Source organism: Malurus melanocephalus, unplaced genomic scaffold (genome assembly GCF_030028575.1).
Source record: "Malurus melanocephalus ecotype Western Australia unplaced genomic scaffold, MMel_1.1 scaffold_34, whole genome shotgun sequence".
NCBI classification, from domain to species: domain Eukaryota; kingdom Metazoa; phylum Chordata; class Aves; order Passeriformes; family Maluridae; genus Malurus; species Malurus melanocephalus.
In genome coordinates, this window is record NW_026623266.1 from 3,323,413 (window position 1) to 3,346,820 (window position 23,408).

General features: G+C 43.1%; 1 protein-coding gene across 3 annotated transcripts in view; it reads left to right on the forward strand.

Moving 5' to 3' along the window:
- Window positions 1-23,408, forward strand: part of TENM4 (teneurin transmembrane protein 4) — a 585,345-nt gene that overhangs the window by 536,561 nt on the left and 25,376 nt on the right. For all 3 annotated transcript variants that reach the window (XM_057364068.1, XM_057364069.1, XM_057364070.1), the window contains 4 exons: window positions 399-553; window positions 3,627-4,504; window positions 15,068-15,240; window positions 18,740-18,975. In XM_057364068.1, coding sequence (XP_057220051.1) covers window positions 399-553; window positions 3,627-4,504; window positions 15,068-15,240; window positions 18,740-18,975 — 1,442 coding nt within the window. The remainder of the gene's footprint in view (window positions 1-398; window positions 554-3,626; window positions 4,505-15,067; window positions 15,241-18,739; window positions 18,976-23,408) is intronic.

Genomic DNA, 23,408 nt, shown 5'->3' on the forward strand with positions numbered 1-23,408 from the left:
GAATTTGATTGACCTGATGGACCTCTCACAGCCTTTTTCAATGCCATGCTTGAAAGATTCATCAGTGTAACATTTTTATGTGCATGGCTTACCATTCATACCATGAGCAATAAAACCAGGTTTCTGAACATGCAAGACATGCAGTTAATAGAAAACCTTTTCATTTGAGCAGTTCACTGAATGCCATGCCCTTTTCCAGGAGCAAGCAGGGATTTCTGAATTGCATTGCATGCCATTTGAAAGTGCCTTCCGTGGAATGGTGCCAGTTCAAAGCTCTTGATAACCAGGACTCCCACATGCCCAGCTGTCCTCTCATCCCCTTTGTATGCCATAAAATATGCTGCTCCTCATGTCAGGCTGCTGCCACTTTCTGACTGTCTTTCTTTGTTCCTCCCCAGGAATCACCGTGGACAAGTTTGGGCTGATYTACTTTGTGGATGGCACCATGATCAGGCGGATTGACCAGAATGGGATCATCTCAACTGTGTTGGGTTCCAATGACTTGACATCTGCTCGGCCTCTCAGCTGTGACTCTGTAATGGACATTTCCCAGGTAAGACAGTGGTTTAGTTTTGTTTCTACAGAATGCAAGCCTATACCTTCAGCCTATCTACGTGTCTGTGTGCTTCCCAAGCAGCTCTTACAAAGAGGTAAAGGCTCAAGAAGGGTTGGTCTTCTACATAAGTTATGGTATAAAAGTGACCAAATCATAAAAGAAGTTCAGTATAAAGACAGAAGGAAATACCTGACTGCCTTAACTCGTAGATTTCTGGGGGTGAGATTTTTAAAGATTTCCCAGCCATAGAAGTGGCTTCTTTCAGAGCTCCCAGTCAGTGGGAAGGCACAGATTCCTGGGAAGGCAGGTTTTGTTAGGCTCATTTTTCATTATATACCATGGACTATGTGCCATGCTCCATTATAACATCTTAGCTAATCACAGGGTTTTTTTTTTCTTTTCTTCCCCTCATCCTAATTCGGCCCAGCACAATTTTAGACCTGAATCAAATTAACATAGGAAATACTGATTGGAGGATGTGGTGCCAAAATTAGCAACAGCAGGAAAACAAGAATCTTGAATTGCATCAGATTGCAAATTGGTTGCAGCTACCTTCATGCTGGGCTTTTAGGTCCTGCTGCTTCAAGGTGGAGAGAAAAAAGAAGGAAAAAGAAAAAAGAAAAATGAAAAAGAAATTTCATTTTGATGATTGTTTTACTGCTGGATGGTGCAGAAGAGAAATCTGTTACAGCCCAGCACTCAATTTTGTATGGCACTGGCCAACTTGTTGATTCGTGCCCAGTTTAGTACAGTGTCCCTTGAAACCTTTGTGCCMCTTGTTTGCCTGGCTGCATGAATGTTGTCCTCTCCTATGAAAATATAGATCATAGCTGGAGGGCTAAGAACTGTTATTCAGCCACAATAGATGTCAATGGGGTTTCCTTTTTGTAACTACCTAGATGATTTCCCTGTTCCCATATGGAATCTGTTCTTATTTTTTCCCTCTAATTTGAAAAGATTATTCTTGCTTCCTCACAACTGGCTCCCACTGTCTGTAATTTATGAACAAGTGGAAATTATGAGTTTAAAAGTTGTTCTGCCTTCTCTAGAGGCAAAAGTTTGATGGTTAAAGGCCACCTTGTAGTATGTTTCTCATCTTACAAGCATAGTTTCTTCTTTATGTGAATTTCAGGGGCAGTCAGCACAACACCATTGTGTAATCAGGCTTTAAAAATTATTTACTCTCAGGTTATGTGGCTCCTGTGTAAACCAGTGTCATGTTCAAACACTTCTGAGATGAACATGTATCAGCTGAAGACTCCTTTTTTTCTTTCAAAAAATGACAGAAACCATTTTTAGATTAACCTGTACTGGGACTGGCAGATTAAGCACTCCTGTTCTGGAGAAACACACTGAAGACAAGCTTAATTAAAAAATAAAAACCACCTTGGGAAGCAGCTTTTCATCATTTACAGCGGATAGAAGGGTCTTTTCTGCCAGGTCCCTGAGGCTCCTTGGGACATGAGAACATGAAATATTTATCTGCCACTGTTGACAAGGAATGGTTTTTAAGAAATTGAAAATTCCCTTGTCAGTTCAGAATAAACTCAGCTCTTGATGCTAACTGAAGACTGCAGAGCTTAAAGACCACTGGAAGGGATGGRGGCATGAATTATTAAAGAGAAAACCACAGGCTATAATGTTTTACTACAAGAAGGGTTAAAATAGGCCAGGAGCTGAGAAATGGGAGGAGATTTTGCAAGCAGAGAACCAGAGTAGACAGAGCTCAGCAAACTGCTTAGCATGAAAATAAACTTCACGCACCCAGGCATTAGAAGACGCAATGAACTAAATACCTTACATCTGATCTCTTAAAAAAAATGCTGAAAAGGCATTTAGGAGCCTCAAAATAAAGCATGACTGCAGCAGAGATGTTCAACTACAGGCCTTAAAAATATGGATTTCCTGTGTTCCTCTACTTCTTACCTGGTCTTTTCTTATTCATAGTTTTAAATAAAGTCACAGTGAAAGGTGGGTTGCTGGACCTGAGCCTGCTGGCATCCACTCCTCCTTCTTCCAATAAGGTTACAAAATACTCCTCTAAACTTAGTCACATCAGGCAAATGAGAAGAAGCAGCAACTGAGATGGATGGTGGGAAGATTCCAAACAAAATAATTGTCCTGGAACTGACTGGTTCCCATCAACACGAGACTGATTCTTTTTTTCCAATATAAACCTGAAATAAAATAAAATAATCCGAAACATGCACAACTTTGAGTTCTTTACAAAAAAAAAAAATCCTGAATTCTGTTAATAGACATTTCTTGAGTTTAGTGACTAAAAGAGTAGAATCACTTGAAAAGAGTGTGTTGTAGAAGCGGAGCTGGAAATAAAGTCCTTCTAGTGCTCACTCACTTGTGGTGTTGTCACTGTGTTTGTGGATTATCAGGGTAGAACTGGAATGTGTCACTCTTAAACCCATTTTTCTATTATGCTGAAACAAAATGTAAAAAATGCCATGAAGATACAAGTATTTTATTCCATGAATTGAAATTGCCTAAATTTCTTGTGAGTTTCTATTCTGCATTTTTGCAGCATAAAGCAGAAAAACATAGGTTATAACTTAGATATTCACATATGCTGACACAGCTGCCAGTTTTGTGTCTATCCCCCCTTTTCGTTTCYCCAGAGGAGTTCAGCCACTTGTGTGAAAAATCCATTAGTAAAAGAACCATTGTTTTGTATGTCTGATTTCATAGCACTTCACACAGCAAAATTTCCAGTCCCAGGTCTCTGCTGTGTGGTCCAGCTTCCATCAGTTCAAAAAACATGGGAGAGGGAAAAAAAATCGTAAAATGGTTTACCTCTGTCCATCATCCTCTTCCCACCACAGTTCCAATGCCAGCTGTTGGTGTCCCCATGTGCCTGCTTCACATGACCAGGAACTAGGGCCCCTCACTCACACCAGGTTATGTCCTCTATGGCCGCCTTATCAATCAGTAATAATTAGTTGTGCTTCTTTTTACCCATTGTTGATTGACTGCATTCTCATTGTGATTGATTTATACAAATCATGTAGTAGAAGAACATCTTGCTATAAAAATTCCCTTGTGTTCTTTTACCATGAAGGTTCGTCTAGAATGGCCCACGGATCTGGCAGTGAATCCCATGGATAATTCTCTCTACGTCCTCGATAACAACGTGGTGCTGCAGATCTCTGAGAACCACCAGGTGCGCATCGTGGCGGGGAGGCCCATGCACTGCCAGGTGCCGGGCATGGATCACTTTCTCCTCAGCAAGGTGGCGATCCACGCCACGCTGGAGTCTGCCACCGCCCTGGCCGTGTCCCACAACGGGGTCCTGTACATCGCCGAGACCGACGAGAAGAAGATCAACCGCATCAGGCAGGTCACCACCAACGGGGAGATCTCCCTGGTGGCCGGCGCCCCGAGCAGCTGCGACTGCAAGAATGATGCCAACTGCGACTGCTTCTCGGGGGACGAYGGCTACGCCAAGGACGCCAAGCTCAACGCGCCATCCTCCCTCGCTGTGTGCGCGGACGGGGAGCTGTATGTCGCTGACCTCGGCAATATCCGAATCCGCTTCATTCGGAAAAACAAACCCTTCCTCAACACCCAAAATCTGTATGAGCTGTCCTCACCCATAGACCAGGAACTCTACTTGTTTGACACCAGTGGGAAGCACCTTTATACTCAGAGCCTTACCACTGGAGATTATCTTTACAATTTTACTTATTCTGGGGATGGAGATATAACCCTGATCACTGACAATAATGGCAACTTGGTCAATATTCGAAGAGATTCCACAGGGATGCCCCTTTGGCTGGTGGTGCCTGATGGCCAGGTCTACTGGGTGACAATTGGTACCAACAGTGCACTCAAAAGCGTAACAACACAGGGGCATGAAGTAGCCATGATGACTTACCACGGCAACTCTGGTCTCCTTGCCACCAAAAGCAATGAAAATGGTTGGACAACATTTTATGAGTAAGTATATTATGAATATTGGGCTGCTGACTTCATTCTGTGTTCTCTGAACTGTGCAAGGTTGGTAGAATTTAATTCCCTGATCAGAATTATTGTCCAAATAAAATGGCCAGAACAGAGAGTATAAGATTTCACACAAACACTAGATACTGGCAGTGTGTTAGAGCTTGAGTAAGCTCCCTCTACCAAGTCAAGAGTTAGACAGAATTTCTGCTGAGTTTTTCTAAGTAATTTGGACACCTGGTTCTCCTTAACTGTAGTCAGGACTGGAGATTTAGGTTGCATGTCAGGGAATTTTTCTTGGCTTTGAAAGCCTTGGAAGTGTGAATGTTCTATCAGAGCCTCTTTTTTCACAGCTTTTCACCTATTTCYTATGCTGCAGTGTCTTTTTTGTGCTTGTTTGAAATGTCTGATGTAGAATGACAATTGGCAATGACTAATGAGAGCTTGCTCTGGAAAGAATTCTGCAATTAATGGACTGCTCGATTCCTGTTGTTGCAATTTGCCTCACTAAGCTTTAAAAGTAGTCTTGGAACTGTTCAAGACTGTCCCTGCCCCAAAGAGTTTTTTGAGCAGAGAGAAGACAGGAGGCATTGAAAAACCCAGAGAAGGCAGTACCTTGAATATTTGTACTTCTTGTCTGTGTTACTGTTAGCAATTCCCTGCTTATAAATTCGTGAAGACAGCACATTTCTGATATGAAAAAGGAAAAAGATAACTGAATCAAGAGCATCTAGAAGGACTCATCCTGCTGTTGAGAGCCCTGTCCCCTTCCTCTTCCTTCGTTTCATTTTTATTTATAAGTGTAACCTCTTTGAAATGCTCCTTTAAGTGCCTAATTTCCCATATGGTTTGAATGGTGACATGGAAATGTTCAGCTGCCATAATAACAGACCTATTGTAAGAATCCAATTTGGCTAGAATAGACAGTTCCCAAGATGACAAAGAGAAAGGTTGTTATAAAGAAGAGATTCAGGAAGGGAAAGCTGGGTAAACCCACATATCTGTGTGTTGATATGTGGTTACTTTGGTTCTCTTTTTAAAATGTTCCAGGCCCAGTTTCAAATTTCTTTGCTTAATGCTCACTGCTCCTGCCTTCACAAGAACTGATGGAAACTCTATGATGAATCTTCTAAAATCTTATTAGCATTTCATCAATGTTCTGCTTGCAATTACTGTAGCAATATTCCTCTGTGAATCCAAGTTAATACTCTTCCATATCTTACATTGAATTTGTTTGAGGAAGGCTTAGGGAGGAAAAAGAGGGTGTTTTTTCTCCCTAGGAGTGGAAGCCAGCTATATTGTCAGGACCATTGTGCTAAACAGAGGTGGTATTTTCTTTTTGTAAAGAACTCAGTARTTCCTGTGCTTAAAAACAGATGCAGCCCCAGACAGTGAAGCAAACTGAACATTGCAACTAATAATGGTCAGATTTATACCTCAAACATAATCTTTTATTTTAAAGTGTGACTGAAAATATAAAGGAGATAAAACGAGACTGAAGCTCAAAACCAGCCTGCTCTGTGGATATATTTACAATAGTGATCTATTATTTCTTGCTGTCCAACAAAATAGAGCATTTGTGAAAGTCATCATTCTGGTCCTTTTATGCACTTCAGAAGAGTCATGAGAAAGCTTTTTAGAGCTAAATGGAAGACAGTATTCTCCAGTGGTTGGCCTATGGAAATCTTGACTAGAGGAAGTCAGAACTATGTGATAGCACAGCATCACTGAAAATAGAATTGGGAGTGTGCCTTCAAAGATACCTCATCCAAATGTGTGATCAGTTATCTCTATTTAACTGTTCCTGACAGTTTTCTGATGCAACTTTACAAAACTACAGGGTAAAAGTCTATATTTATGAATTAGTTACCTCAGATTCCCTTTTCAGGCAGGTGGAGAGAAACAGGCCCTTTCAAGGTRAGTTATGTCAGGTATTTGCTTTAGGATGAGGTGGGTTGTATTCTGAAGGTTTATCTCTGGAAAGGTGGTACAGAATGGTGAGTTCAGATATAGGTGTTTACATAATTGCAGATGTCTGCAATTTGGTCAAATGGATCCTATCAGTCATCTGAGTTATTTATAAATATTGTTAGTGATAGCAATGTATTTACCTATGTTTTTGTTACTGTTAGAAAGCTTTTTTTAATATGCTCAGCCTAAATCTTCCTTGCTTGCATTGGAGACTATCTTTCTTTGTCCTGTCCTATCCTACCTTATCCTACCCTACCCTACCCTACCCTACCCTACCCTACCCTACCCTACCCTACCCTACCCTACCCTACCCTACCCTACCCTACCCTACCCTATCCTATCCTATCCTATCCTATCCTATCCTATCCTGTCCTGTCCTGTCCACTGGGGACTTGGAAAGCAGTTTAGTGAATTAACAGGGATTGATTCTGTCCAAGTTTAGCACGTGCAACCAGGAAAAAAATATAATATCAGACTGATAAGATTTGAATATTAGTAAAAAAGGATCAGATATTTATATTGCTCAGTAAAGTAGGTTTCATTTAAACAAAGTATGTTCTTGTACATTCTAATGCCAGGGTAGGTATTTTAAGTGGGTTGAGCCTTGACTCTCAGAGTTGTGGCAAGCATTGAGTCATTCAGTGTGATCCTCACATAATTCCATGGCCAATCTGTCTAACTTGTTGCTTGGATGGACAAACCAAATGAACACTTTTACTCATCACACTCTACTTGTAGTGGGTAATAGGAAGCTGATTTTTTCCTGTACAGCATTGATGTGACTAATACTGCCAGTTCCGATGCTTGCAGTTTATGAAGGACAGTGGAAATTGAAGGCTGGGCAGAAAAACTACAAAAATGCATTCATGGGGAGAACTAGAAAGACTTGATSTATTTATCTCAACATGAATGAGAGTGGGAAGCATCTAGATCACAACATGTCATCCAAAGCTCTCACCTACAGAGGGCCTCTCAGTCTAGCAGAGAGAGGCTGAAGAAGGGTAAGGGGATGGAAAGCAAAGCTGGAGATGTTCAAGTTGACAACAAGGTGTGATTTTGTAAGGCTGAGGTGACCTAACTGGTAGAGTGACCAACCATGAAAACAGTATATTCTCCATTTCTTGGTGTCTTAGATCAGGACTCTGATGCCTTTCTTAAAATATGATCTCACCAGACCGAGGATTTGCATGACTCAAATATCAGCTGCAGGGATGAGTGCAGGCATGGCAGGATGAAATCTAAATTCCTTGGTGTCAAAGAAGCTGAAGAAGATGGTGTAAACCAAATAAATTCAACATTCACTTCCTTCATGTTATTGGTTTCTCTATCAGAGCATCAGGAAATGTACWTTGGGAAAGTTTAAGTGGTTTAGAGAATTCCTGTGAACATGAGTGGCTGGAATGTGCTCTTGAGTAATTTTCTATTCTGGCTGTTCATATTTTTGTTTTGCTCATGGTCAAAGAAGTAAAGGCATCAAATCTGACTCTGAGGAAAAGCTTCATGTTTTCCACAGCACATAATAGTTGTTCATGACCCAGGGCAAACTGGACACTGCTGCTTAGAAAGTTAAGAGTAAAGTAATTCCAGCTGGCAAGTTTACACTGCACCAGTGGCCCCATGAAGAGCATCCTCAAAAGATTTACCTTCACTTGACTGTCTACAAAGGACCATAAATCAGAAATCCAACATGACAAAGCAATGGTGTTGTGGAAGTGGCATCACTGCACATGTCTATCATGGAATCACAGTATCATAGGCTTGGGTTGGAAGGGACCTTAAAGAACAGCTGGTTCCAGCCAGCATAGCCAGCATCTCTTGTTCTCAAGGTTTTACACAGTATTTATGTAGTGCCTTTTAAATAATATTTATAGTATATTAATTATTCTATTATGCTATAACTGGTTCTCCTCCAGTTGCTGTTCTTACCTGGGCATTTCTAAGCCATTACCATAAGGCTGCAAAGAGCTGGGCACACTGGTGTGACTCTGGAAGGGAGGGAAGGAGTCAGGATCCACTGGTGCACCACTACTGGAGGTCTGTCTCCAGGGCATTCCAGGGAATTCAGGTCCCCCAAAGCTTCATGCTGGACTGGCACATTGTCCCTTCATTTTGTGGGGAAAGGAAGGAGACGGGTGCTGGCATCAGTCAGTGGCAGACTCTCTCACAGCACTTAGAACTCTTCCTTTCACACATCCTACACCCAAGCCTGCTCTAACAATCCTGTTTTATCAAKTTTAGCTCTGGGTAAGGCTCAGTGTATAATGGTGTGCAGTTTCTCTTTTTGTTTGAGAGTGAAGCTTAGCTCTCTACTGTAATTAGCCTGTCCCCAAAGGCCTGTCTATGACTACTTTGAGGGTTTTAGCATTATATAGACCTTTTCTGCCTCTGCAGTGGGCTTGACATTAGCTGTCAGTTAATGCAATGCAGCTCAGCTTGTCCAGTAACTGGATTAAAGACTTTTCTTCCCATTGAACTGGTGATGGTGACAGTGATAATCAGCAGCAAAGGAAGTTGATCTGGAAACTCAGCCAGGGAAATGACTTCGTGTTCAATTCCTCCAGTCAAAGACAAAGGATGCTGTGTGACTACTTGCTGCTTTGTTGTTGCTGCTTTTCAACTTGACCTGAAAAAAATTGCTACCAGCCTTTACAAAGTTTCTTAGCAGTTGCTGTTTGTCTGCTTCAGAATCCGGAAATTCTTATTAATGGATTTGTTTAAATCAAGAATATGGCAATTATCTTGATTAGTTCACTGAGATGTTATCACTGTACATTAATTTAATTTCCCTCTGAGCCAAAGTCAAACCTTCTATGCATTATTTAGCCCAGATGAGGCTTTTTTTTTTTTTTTTTTTTTTTTTTTTTTTTTTTTTTTTTTTTTTTTGCTTAGGTCCTTTGTGTGTCCAATTAGTTTTGAAGGTCACCTCCTCCCATACAGCCTCAAACACTTACACATTGCTCCAGCCAAGCCCAGAAATTCAAAACCTTTTCACAGACTCCCCGAGAAGTGGCTCACAGCTGCCTGGAGGGCAAAGGGTCTCATGGAGCCAGATCTTCAGATGAGTGGTAAGGGGAGTTCTGACCTGTAGCACTGGAGCCTGTTTTACAGCGAACCAAACTGTGCCAAACCTCACACGCTGTAATGGGTGGAAGGTAGGAGCCAGCTGGACTGAACATGCAGGAGGACCTTGAATGGCTTCCCAGTGACCCCAAGGGCTCAGCAGAGGTTCCACCCCAGCACCAGCCAAAGCCAATGGCCTGGTCTGTGTGACTGTGATTTATCAGGTCATACACAGAGTTTTACAGGATTTAAGTTATTGTAGTTCAAATGAGGGTCWTGTTGTACTTCTGCAGCAGGACTGGGGTATGAGAAACACCTTTGGCTTTTGTCCTCCTTCCTCTTCTAGCACGATTTCTTGGTTCTAGTTGTTCCACAATTGCTACATGATAAAATGGTGAGATTCTCATCATTGTTCCTCTGACAAAGTTGCAGTGAAACCCAAGTAAGTGTCATGTGAAAATAGCAGTTCTCCAGTAGCCTCACTAAGTTGTGAGGTCATGTTTTGAGCCATTGTCCTGCCGTGAAATTAATGCCTGATACCTAAATTTAGTTGAGAACCAAGGGAATTATAAGTATCATAAAAGCTAGAAAGAGATCTTCCTCTTCTTTTTTGGGCAGTCAGAAAATTCAGCAGACTGTGACCACAACCTGGCCTTCAGTCATTAGGGAGAGGACTWGCTATCATGCGTTTTTGAGTATTATTAGCTTGTCTGTTACAGATTTATTTTTAATGTTGTGTTTAATGTTGTTTGAAAAATTGGGATGAGGAGAGCTTGTTAAGAGGCGCTGGGTGCACGTTGGTATAATCACATGCAAAATATAGTTTGCAAGGTCCATTTAGACACTTTGGCACTAAATGCAATATTATTATAGTGATTTTTTTCTGATATATTTGACTTGTAATTTTAAAAGGCTGATGAAATGTGAAGAAGCTAAAATGAGGAAACGCAGAGACTCAGGCAAGAAATTGATTTCTGAATAGATGGTACTTAGGATGCTCTTTAATTCCCAAGGTCCAGGTCTCTACACAATGGTAATGTGATAAATGAAAGCTCTGAATGTTTACAAGCCAACAATTAGACCTCATAAGCACCAAATACCATTTTAATTCTGTGCATTGAACCTTAGCTAAATACGTTTCCAATTGGGAATGGATGGCAACGGCTTCCTTTGCTGGCCTAATAATTGCCACTGTAATTTTGAGTGCTGAGGCTTGCAGCAGGTTTGAATGGGAGGCAGCAGCTGTGTTAGCAGGTGATGGATTCATTGCTCYGAGTGGCTGCTGTGTGCACTCCCATGCATCAGTATTTCCTTAAGGCAGGGGCTTTCAGAGCATTTGCAGAACACAGAAGTCTTAGGCTGTGATGAAAACTGGCCCTCCCCTAAATCCCGACGCTGTGGGAACAGGCTGGGCAGCTTAGCTGCGAAATGAAGTGACTGGGAGAGATTTATGTTACTGCAAATACCCGGACACACCTGCAGCACATAAGAGCCAGTCACTTGGCCTCCCTCTCCAAGATGACATGTACCCTGCAAGGGCCTTTATGGGGCTGAAAGCAGACGTGGAAGGARCTGACTCATTTAACTTGTTAAGCATATTATCTGTTTGGGATGTGCAAGTCTTCACATCCCTGGGAGACTGTGGGTRTGTGACAGATGATACCAGGTATGTGTTGTGTGAGCTAAATCAGGGAAAAGGGAGAAAATGCTCCAGTTCTAAGTGAAAACAGAAAAGAGAGAAGGAACTGCTTGCCAAGAGGAAAATGCTGTGTGTGTCTATGCTGATGGGCTTCCCACACCTCTATTTGCATTGCCACYACCATGCTAAAAGGAGGTTTTGTCTGGAAGGGAGCATTTTACACTTCACCTGCCACCAAATAAAAATAATAATAAAATGGGAACAGTTTAACTGTCCTACCTTCTCGCTTTTCTCCCTTTGTAAGGSAGGACCTCCTTGCAGCTACAAATCAGTGAGCTGTCACCCCCAAAGCCAGTCCTTGGCAGGTCCCTGTCTGGCTGCTGGGTAGAGAGAGGTGCAGCAGCTCCTGCTCATGCAGAAAACACAGATCCTAGTTCCTTCTGAAGGAGGTTGATGGGGTGACTAAGGACGTGCCAAAAATCTAATGTACTTCTGTAGACATCTTAAACCAGTTCCAGCAAACCATTCCAGACTCTTGTGGCCCAAAAAGAGCCTTGCTTCTCAGGATCCAAAGTCCCAAATGGAAGTTCTTGCTCTTGATGAAGTACTGTGAGTTTTGTACAGCTGTAAAAATGTAACTGTGTAAATTATGTGTATTGTACTTAGTCATTTTGACTTTACAAGAAAAATGTGTGCACAGAGGTCTAGGCGCCGTCACACTCTTTCATGCTTTTTTTTTCCTGCCATTTTAACCTAATTTGCACCAGCAGAGGTTGCTGGCAGATTTCTCCAGCTACATATTTGCAAATATGTATTTGCCCAGCAGAGCTTGAGAATCATTTGTGGGGGTTCTAGGAGCTTGAGGTCCAAGAATATTATAAAAATACTATTTAAAAGACACTGCATAAACACTATGTAAAATAATACTTACTTTATAATAGATAATATTATATAAGAAGGTGCTATTTYCCTGTTAATAAGAGCATTCAGTGGTAAGACAAGCGGAAATAGCTTTAAACTGAACCGAGGGTAGGTTTCAGATTAGATGATGGGAAGAAATTCTTTACCRTGAGAGTAGTGAGGCACTGACACAGGTTGCCCAGAGAAATTTGTGGATGCTCTATCCCTGGTAGTGTTCAAGGCCAGGCTGGATGGGGTTCTGAGCAACCTGCTCTAGAGGAAGGTGTTCTGGTCCATGGTGAGATGGGTGAAACAAGATGATCTGTAAGGTCTCTTTCACCATTCTGTATTTCTGTGATTTCATGAAWATAAGGAGTTGGCTGTTTGCTGCTGCTTGGGGCTGAGTAATCATGGGATTTTGAGGCTTTCTTTGGAGCATATAAGGAAGGCTTGCATGGAGTATAGGTTTTGTGCTGACTCTCAGCATTTTTCTAAGTGCCATTCAATTAGGATAAAAAGCTATGACTCACAGGACATTGACTCAGCACTGATGACATGAACAAGCTCTCTGCCTGCATCCTGGCTTTTGCACTCCTTATTTCCTTATCCTGCAGACCTKCTTCCTTTCATACTTCTGTTACACCAAACTCACCCCTTAGACTTCAGTGCAACACAGCTCAATTTGTGACATGTTTCTTCAGAGGTGAATCAGGCTTACTTTTAGAAGCGGCTCGCTTTTAAAATGTAAATAAAGCAATAAAAATAAATCACTCACAGTTACTAATCCACCAAATTCAGATTCATCTTACTGAAATTTCAGAATGTCTGCAAACTTGATTCTACCCTTACAGTTCAGACTGGTGTATATATACAGGACTACTGATGTTGTGGTAGAAGGAATTTGGGGTGTTACACAGCACACCTTTAGTGATAATAGTGTTTGCTCTGCTCAAGGGAGAGAGTAAATCATGTCCCCTGTGTCCTGTCTCAGCAGATGGGGTAAAGATACTGCCTGTGATGTTTTCTGTTTAAGATGCATGTGCTGGTCTAGGAGGAGGTATGCAGGTGACTGGAGACAGTACAAGCAAAACACATTTGTCTCGGTGCAAACAGGGCAGCCACAAATCTGGAGTAAATTGTTTGGTACTGGGAGCACTTTAATTCTGGCTCTTGCACAGAGATGCAGCTCAGATCCAGGCTGTGTGCTGCTAGCTGCTTGGAAAAGCTTTAACTGATCTCTGCCAAACTCCTGCAATGCACTCCTGTTTTCATTATTTTCTTGTTTTGGTTTGGTTGGTTTTTTTCTCTCCTTTCTTTTTCATTTTACAAGCAGCKGATTGATTGCCAGGATCTTGGAGGGAAAGGGCAAGGTTTGGATAATCCCATGACTGATAGGCTGACTGTGGAGGGCAAACACTTTCTTACTACCTCCGCTTCTACCCATTGGACAAGAAAAGCCTCACATGATCCTGGCTCCAAACCTGAGGGCTGGGGACATTTGCAATGTGGTCGCCCCCTTAGTCACTATAAGCTAAATATTAAACTTGGGCAAAAATCATCCTTTCAACCAGCCCTTCCTCACATTAAATCACTGTCAYCATATTATCAAAGGTGAAGTAGCAGCCCTGTGTTCAAATCTGGGCAAACAAGAATGGAAGCAGAGACAAATGTTTTTTCTGTATAGTGCAGAGCCAGTTCAGTGACTGCTCATGGGTCTCTCATAGGTAGCAGTTCAAGAGTATTTCACCTTCCCTTCCCTTCACTTCCATTCGCTTCCACAGGAGAACAAGACCTCTCTCCTCACCCATCATTTACTTTGCATCCACAGTGATGCATTTTCATAATATGATTTATTTTCATGGAAATCATTCTTAAAAGAGTTGTGGGCAGGACTTGAAAAAAGCCAAACATTTATCACTGATTGACTTGCTGTAATTTTTCTGTTTCCCCCTATTTAAATATCCCTTCCCTGAAAGTCCATCTCATCAGAAGGTTCAACAAGCCCTCCAGAGATAAGCCAGTAGATCTTCCTATTGCTCTCCATTTCAACTACAGTAGCCTCACTGCAAAGGTCCATTGCCAATCTTCTGGTCTTAGCTTGGCCTGTGACCCTTTTTGTAATGCCACCAATAGGAGGCACAATGGCGTGTTTGCTCTTTTAGTTCAGGAGCTTTCTAGACACAAGTGTCTGTTTTCCTTTTCATCAAAAAATAATTCCCCCAGGTTGTTAACTGCTGTGGGACCTGCATGCATGAAGCTTATTTCACATGAGCCCTGGTACATAGGGTGTCCACATCACTGAAACCTTTCCAGATGGTGCCTGGATGATGATTCCTCATTGGRAAAGCCAAGGACACAGTAGGGGTGAAAACTGGTCAGCTTTTTTACACTTCTAAATCAGTCCTTCCAGATGGCCCTAGCAACAGTAAAAGGTAGACACGGGGGCTTCAGCTGTGCTCAGGACTCTGCACCATGTTCACAAAGGACRGTTCTTTATCTGATGTGGCCAATCTGGAAGGTCCTTGCTGCTACCTTAATGTTTCACTTTTAAAATTAAATAGGGAAAAAATCAGGTAAGTTGCTGAGCTCAGGACACAACCAAACAAAACAGTTGGTGGCCTTCAGAAACTCCTAGTTCTAATAGACAGGATGCACAGGCCTTTGCTTTTCTGTAAGTCACAGCATGGTGGATGAGAAATAAAGTTACTCATGTGAATAAGAAGCATTGTGCAGGTGAGAAGTATTGGAAATAGATTGTTAAAATACAGGCTTATAGGTATTCAGTAATTTTCTATTCTTTGCTTCATTTTCTTCAGCTAAAAGATGTGATTTTCTTCTCTCGAGGCTAAAAAAAGCCGAGACTGTCTGACAGAGTGACAGTGCATTTTTCTCTGGAAAAATCAGAATGATGACTCAAAGAATTGGTCTCTGTTTCGTAGGATGATTCTTCTCTGTCGATGCTGTTGACTTCACTCCATCCTCTCTTTCAGATATGACAGCTTTGGCCGCCTGACCAACGTGACCTTCCCTACTGGCCAAGTGAGCAGCTTCCGCAGTGACACCGACAGCTCCGTGCACGTCCAGGTGGAAACATCCAGCAAGGATGATGTTACAATAACAACCAATTTGTCAGCATCAGGTGCCTTCTACACCCTGCTCCAAGGTGAGTTGGGCCCTCCTGACCAAGCTGCACACAATGGATTATCCATCAGGAAACAGGCATCATCTTGATAATCCCAACACCCAAAATCACCTGCATTCTCAGTGCCCCAGAGCTCTCCCCCGTGCTGGTACAGACACGGGGGGTCTCACACCTACTCACTCACTCACACCTACTTAGCCACATTCCCCAGCACAGTGGTTGCTGTGCAGCTGTTTTTCTGCTCTGTTCCCAGCCAGTCCCCTTGCCCTGAAGTTCATGCAGTACAGTCCTCCATCATCACTACCATTATTGTTGTAACTAAAAAGGTTGCATAAATCAAACCACACTTGCAGCCAACTCCTTTGCTTCAGTCTCTTAATGGCTTCTGACTTAACAGTTGCTCTCCTCCTGGAACAGGCTTCCAGCTGATGGCTGGAGATCTGATTCTTTGTTCACCGGCTTTTCAAACATTCACAAGGAAGCATCCAGAAAAAATGGCCAGCCCTGTCCCCGAAAGATCTGTGTTTGAGCTGAGGGATGGTGTGGAGAGGCACAAAGGAGAAAGGAGAAAAGGGAGACCAATTTGTGGCAGTGGGAAATGAGCACAGTTCTGCCTGTGGTAGGGAGGTGGGAAGCAGAGGATTGATTAGGTAGAGGAAAGTGGGAAATAAAAGAGGAATAAATAGCAGGGGAGCAGTGACATACTGGTAGTGGCAGAACCTGTTCTGCACAAACAATGCCAGCCTGGATCTCCAGGTTCTGAAAGCTGAAGCCTCATTAGGATCAGGATGAACTATCACACTTGTTCCCTGGGGCTTCAGGAAAGGGAAGGTACTTTCAGACTCTGCTTTCTTGACTCCACAGATCTCATTCATTCTGTGCCTGATGACAATGGGGTGTCAAACACCTTTTCTCCTCGTGAGAAACAAACTGCTCCAAGTGAGAGAAGCATGTTACAGAACAACATTTGTTACCATATCTCTGAGACACACATTTTGCTCCCCCTCCCTATAACAACATCAGCCTTTTCTAAAAGAAAGTGCCTGCTGTACCTGAAGCACTGCTTTTCCTCCTTCTGGAGAGGACAGCTGAGAGGGTTCCAGGCCGCTCAAGCTGTCCTGATATTCCTGTAGGGAAACACCATGACTTYCTTAATCTTTACTTGAGACTGCAACCCAAATCCAACCTACCCCACCCCGTGCCATTCACTCACATTAAGATGTGTGACAACTGCACAGTCATGAGGCTGGCTTTACCTCAAGAGCCTAATTAAGCAATAGAGCCCACTGTTGGGGGCCCTTTAGTGACAGAATTGACTGTGTTGTGATTTATACACTCAGCGCTGAAGGCACAGTTACATAATGGTGCCACGGTCAATTCTGTTACTGTCCTGCCCTCCAGCACAGGGACATTCTGGCCATTAGGACATGCTGAATTACAAACAGCTTAACTATCTTCAGAAGTATAAAATTATGAAACTGTTTGGATCTGAAGAAACTCACTTAAAACAAAGATCTGTGAGTACAGATAAAGTTGCAGAAGAGGTGGTTTGGTGAACCAGTTTCCTGGTGAACATTTCAGGAAACCTGGATCTCACTGTGAAYCGGTGAGGTCTGAGAAGGCATTTTCACTAGATTGCAAATTCCTGTAAGATGGATTTAGGAGCTTCTACAACAGGCACATCAACACTACAGTGGGATTTTGTCTTCTGGACTAATGACAAAGTGAGCATTTGTTCCATGCCRAAGTAGGGCAGTAGTGCCCTAGAGCCAAAGCAGCCTAAAATATAGCATCCAATGGCCCATGGATTTTGTGTAGCCCTTGAGAAATGCCTTCCAGAGCCAGGGAAGAGTCTTCTCTTGGGAAAAAGTTGCAAATAGAGGATTTACATCTCCCACACTGTACCACACTACCGGTGACAATAACTCTTCGGTGGTGCTTATGTAACACCAAGAGAACATCACGTGTCAAATTAATTTCATGTASACCTTCAAGATTTCCTCTGCTTCCTGGTGAAAGATAAAAAAAGGAGGAAAATATTCGCTGTTCAGGGATATTTCATTGATTTGATTTAAAGCACATCTCAACACTTTAGCATCAAACGTGGCATCTAAGAAAGTGTGATGGCCAACTGACTGGCCCTTCTCTCCATTTGCAGACTCAAGTATGGAGAGGGTTTGATCTGGCTGGAGTCTATGTCAAGGACCATCACCTTACATACTCAGTGATAGAGCTAAAATACTCGGATCTGCATTGTGGATGACTGCTATATGTTTTTGGTAAAATCCTGTGCCCAAGCAGTTTCACACAGTGAACTTCCCYGTGTAAAGTTCTGGTGGTTCTGATGAGGTCTCTGTGGCAGAACTCCAGCTGCCTACCACAGGAGCAGGATGAGACCCACAGAAAAAAGGGCCAGTTGGTATCACATTTCCTTCCCTAACTATACCAAACTGCTCTTTGCTGATGTATTTCATGGGGACAAGAAATGATAATTTCACTGTGATCTTGTTTCCTGCTGAGCYGTGGCAGAGCAACCAGTGAACAAACCCAGCTTTCCTCAGAAAGGAAAAACACTTAMTGGGAATTTTCAAGGGGTGCTTTTTATTCACAATTAAGAATAATTGTGAATTTCGAGTTTATGGCAGCCTGGGAGACAGAAATGGTAATATTTTTCAGCTTTTGAGGAGCTTCAAATAAGGCAGTGTTTGTATAATATGTTTTTAAAGCCATTCTGCACTAAGTCTCATGCTTCCTTACCCTTCATGAACTGCTCTCTGCAGAGATAAATGCCAGCTGGAGATTCAAAGGATGGGCTTTCAGCCTGCCTGATTCCTGAAGGATGTGGAAGAGAGATTGCTCTTCCGTTAAACTCCTGAATTCCGAAATACCGGCCTCAAAATCTGATCTTTGAAGAGCTAGTGGAAGCCAGATGTATGGAGACGTGTGGGAGCTTAATGCCTCTGCTTTCTCTCCAAACATGAGGACTTCAGTTGCCTCCTGGAAGCTTTCTCAAGGGAAAGGATTTGGCTGTTGTTTGGGGAACTGGTTAGCATTAACTTGCTGTGCAATTTCCTGTCACTTGTGAGACAGCGAATGAGCTGAGGAAAGTAGGTGGCCCCACTTTTTCATATATTGTTATGAAATTAGGATCTTTAGGATATAAAAGCATGGAAAGCTTTCAGTCAAACTAATTTAAAACAAATATCTCACCACACAGTGTTTTAGCCTAGAGGAAAAGGTTTGAACTGGAGTCCTTTGGTAAGGTGTTACAGTTTTTTCACTTTTTTAACCTGTGTAAGACTTCCTGCAAGAATTTGAGGTGCAGAACCTCATCAGAATGAAAAAGCAATTGTCCAAATTCACTTTCCCTGATGAAATCAATGTTTTGCTCCTGATGGGTGGGACAGGTGAGTAACAGAGTKCATTTGATTACAATCATCCAAAATGCTGTTACCGGCCGGGTGAGGGAGCAAATGAAGMGCTGGAGCTGTATCATCAAAGATCTCTTTTCTGTCTTCAGACCAAGTCCGAAACAGCTACTACATCGGTGCTGATGGCTCCCTCAGGCTGATGCTCGCCAACGGRATGGAGGTGGCCCTGCAGACCGAGCCACATCTGCTGGCTGGCACCGTCAACCCCACAGTGGGCAAGAGGAACGTCACCCTGCCCATCGACAACGGCCTCAACCTCGTGGAGTGGAGGCAGAGGAAGGAACAAGCAAGGGGGCAGGTCACCGTCTTTGGACGTCGGCTGAGGGTAAGTGGGAGCCACGAGCACTTTTGGCCTTCACTTCCCATGTCATCAGTCCCCAGTCTCATGGCAGAAAGGGACAGGGATGACTGGTATTGTCTGCATAGGGATGAAGCTGCAGGACAGAGAGCTGGCTGTTCACTCTCACTGACATAACCTTTATGACTGGAGTATATTCTAATGTCTCCTTATGTGCTGATGTTCCCTTAGCCATCAAAGGTGCTTCTGGTCTCCGTACAAGTCCTCTGCATCACTGGGAATGTGTGACCTCCCATCAGACACTGCAGCTGTTTAAGCAAGCAAGGGACAGTCACAGCTATAAAATACCACACCAGTTAGTGTAGGTGTTTTCTGCCTATGCTGCTGGCAGTGATAGAGCAGAGCACTGAAAGCCTTCCAAGCATATCAGGACAGGCTGAGAGAGCTGGGGTTGTTGAACCTGAAGAAAAGGAGGCTCCAGAGAGACCTTAGAACACCTTCCATTACCTAAAGGGCCACCGAGAGAGCTGGAGAGGGACTTAGGAAAAAGGCATGGAGTGATAGGGCAAGGGGGAATGACTTCAAACTGAAAAAGCGAGGATTTGGTTTAGATATTAGGAAGAAATTCTTTACTSTGAGGGTGGTGAGGGACTGGTACAGGCCGCCCAGGRATGATGTGGATGCCCCATTTGGGAAGTGTTCAAGGCCAGGCTGGATGGGGCTCTGAGCAACCTGGTCTAGTGGAAGGTATCCCTGCCCRTGGCAGGGGGCTTGGAACTGGGTGATCTTTAAGGTCCCCTCCAACACAAACCATTCAGTGAATCTATGAATACTGTTCATTGGGAAGTCGCAGAAAAAATTCTGGGTTCCTGAAATTGCTAATCTTTTGAACCTGTTGAAGAACTGGGCTCGCAAGGCATTGCACCACAATTGCTGTTGTTCCCTGAAGTGTTACAAGCAGCTCCAGCCTGACAGTGCTCTCCCTCCAGGAGTGCCCAGACCTTTCTGTGCTTGAGACTGATGTGTTTTGAAAACATTGTTCCGCACAATGCACCTCATACTTGTCAGGGCTGTTTAAAGATCTTGCCCAATAAGCTGTAATTCATCTGCTAACTGCTGGCAAAGCTGGGAACTTGTAATAGCAAGTCCTGTGCACTCACCCTGTACCTTGCTAGACTCAGAGTCATGGGCTGATGAGCTGTTCCTGGGAAGCTGAGAAAAATGCTTAGTGCTGTGTAATGCCACCACAGCAAAAGGACTGTGGCTATTTATTCACACTTTAACTTAGCAGTAAATACCAGTGCTCTGGTTTCAGGATATATGTTTCCCAGTYGTTGCTCTTCACCTCTCACTACTCCCTCATGCATGACCCCTGCCACCTTGGTGTGATTTCTCCCATCACTCCTTGCTCACACTTGTCAAGTATTTCTCCTCACTCTTTCCACCCCAGCCTCTGTTCTTTTCCCCTTGTGTCGTTAGCGTCATATTTTGTTACTAGGAGTAAAAATGCAAACAGTAGTGAAAGCTGAAGCTGCTCTTTCATTGTGAACTGCTGTGTATCTGCAGATCAGTTGTCATCACCCTTATTGTTTGGCTTGTCTTGGGGATTTTATTTTATTTTATTTTATTTTATTTTATTTTATTTTATTTTATTGTATTGTATTGTATTGTATTGTATTGTATTGTATTGTATTGTATTGTATTGTATTGTATTGTATTAATAACTGATGAAATTACCAGGCAGGTCTTTTCCTGAAAGGGTAGGGCCTTCTGAAATCTGCAGCTGTGTCACAGCTATTTGATGTTCAGAGCAGCTTCCACTCATGTAGCCACAGCCCAACTGCCTGCATCAGTTCTATCTTCCAAACTTTTTGCAGTAGATTCAAACACAGAATGTGTCTGTGTTTTAAATTGTACTACAGTTGGAAAAACACTTGGAAAATGAATTTTCAGGCTGGTTACTGGTATCCCTATAAATCTGCCAGCATTTATTCACATTTTGAGCCTATCAGGGCCCTTCTTGTGAAGCAGAAGTGCATCTTACACGGTCGAAGGACTCCGTTCTGGCTCTGTTCAGGGGCTCAAAGTAGTTGAGGGTGTACAAAATGTTTTAAGCTGTGTGTCTGTGCATGCATGGCAGCATCTGCACCCCTAATAGAAAACCCTGCAAGGTGCTAATTGCCTCCCTGGGGACTGCACATCATTTACATATTCTGTGTGTGAGTTTCTTCCCTCACACTGGTAATTGCTGCTTTCCCTGGCAGGAGAGAAACTTTGGAAAGTTAAGTTGGACATGGTTTTGTTGATTTTGGGAAATGTTACTAYTTTCTGCTGTACCTGGCTACTAAAGTTACTACGTTCCCTCTCTCCTCACCCCAATGCTCACATGAGAGGCCAGCAAAGATATGGTGCTCCATGGGTAAAGAGCATCCCAAAGAACCTTCAGCATCATTCCATGAAGCTTTTGAAGTGAGGACAACAGATCTGGACACTGTAAAAGAGTGTTTCTTTCTGCTGCCTTCACATGGATCTATTTTTTCTGAGTTTTGCCTCTTCTTCATGGTTGCATGTTGTGCTTGGGACTGGCAATCTGTTGCTATGAGCTCAAGCAGCTCCCAGCACAATGAGGCCAGTTTCACAGCTGCCTCCTTGAGCCTCCCTAGGAAATAATACAATGCACGTTTTTTTGTTGCATGGATAAGGCACACAGTGGGGACTTCAGCGTAGATGAAGTGAAAGGGGCCAGCCCTGATACCTTTTGCCCCATCCCACAAGTGCTGACCTGGCTTTGTACTTGGCCAGGCAGCTGTAAAACAGCACTAATATGTTAAAGCAGTCCCTTTCCCTTTTGCTATCCCACACAGCCCATGGAAAGTTGTGATGCTTTATTTGTTCACACAGCAGTGAGATATCTCTGCAAATTGGCTGGCTATGAATTCCACCCATCCTTGGCCAGCAGGAGCAACAGCCTCCATTTGCAGCGAGAGCATTAGGTAAACCCTGCTTCACAGAGCAGGTTTCCTTTTTTTTAATTAAACAAACTTCAGTTTTTCAACAAAGAAGGATGTAAAATAATCTCCAACATGGGGCAAATAGGACAGCAAAAAGAAACTGAGCTGGTGGCTCAGTTCTTTTATTTACTTACTTTGTTTTTTCCTAGACCTTGGCAGCCGGTTAATGGTGACATCAAGACCTAGTGTCCCAGACAACCCCCAGAACTAACATGACCACAGAGGCATATGGTGSTAACCATTCCTCGTGTGCTGACTAATACAGATGGTCCAGGATAATCTCCACAATTTCTCATGATTGAGGTCTGGGTATGGCCAACTCCAATAGTTATGGCAATTTGTTGGGAGAGTTGCTTTGTAGGCAGCTGTTTATCAGATGGATGTTGTTGGGTCCTGGAGTTTTCATGGCAGAAGTATTTTTTGCCCTCCTCTGCTGAAGGTTGCCAGGGTATTTTGATGAGAATTCTCCCCTTTTTTRTGCTCTTGTGTTCCCAGGGAGATCAATGCATGTTGTTTAATTATCGTTTAAGTTAAAGGGGTGCCAAAGGAAGCATTAGAGAAATCAGAGATGGTGGTATATTTATTCTCTTTCTTTTGCAGAGGAAGCTAAGGGATTGAATAAAGTACTGTGGAACATGAGTTTGGGGTTAAATTTAGTCTCTCACTCATTTTAGAGCRGATGTCAAATCTGCTGTGAACTGTGGATTTAAACTTACCCTGTCTTGATCCTGTGCTGATCACAAGCCTTGTCAAACACACTGAGGGGCAAAACGTTTTGCAGGAGCTTTTCAGACTGCATCCCAGGATAAGGTCTAGGATGGRGGATGGCACCTTTATTTAGCTGCTCACCATCAAACACAGTTATTGGACTGCAGCCTGCAGCCCTGTCAGTTCTTCTGCAGAAAATTCAGTTTTATGCAAGGCATGCCCTTGAACCAGGATGAAAAATACTTAGACCCTGTTCAGAGGCTGCTGGCAGGGTAAAGTTCACTTTGCCCATCACCTTGGAGGGGTGACTGTTGGCACTGCAGCACTTCTCAGATAAAAGAGACAGTACACCAAGAGAGMAGAGGAAAACAAATCATTTAAAAAAATAAAATACCAGGAAAAGGGAGACTGTTTCCAACTATTCTCACAGACATTGCTTGCCAGAGCATAGAGAAGGGGGAACAATTTATGGCACCAGTCAGGGGATACAGACATTTGGACTGAGCTTAAGAGCTATCCAGGGACCTGCTGTTTGGCCCTTGTAGSCCAGTGAATGGCACTGCTGCTAACATGCTTCTCAGGAAAACCTCATTCAGCCTGGATTATTGTCGCAGTCCTGGAAGAGCTCTTTCCATCTTTCTTGGCAAAGACATGGAGCAGAAGCTGCAGCTGCCAGGATGGAGCTGCTTTGTAAATACATGGGAGGCAAAGGCGCTGTTCCTTCCTGCTTTGCTTTTTTTT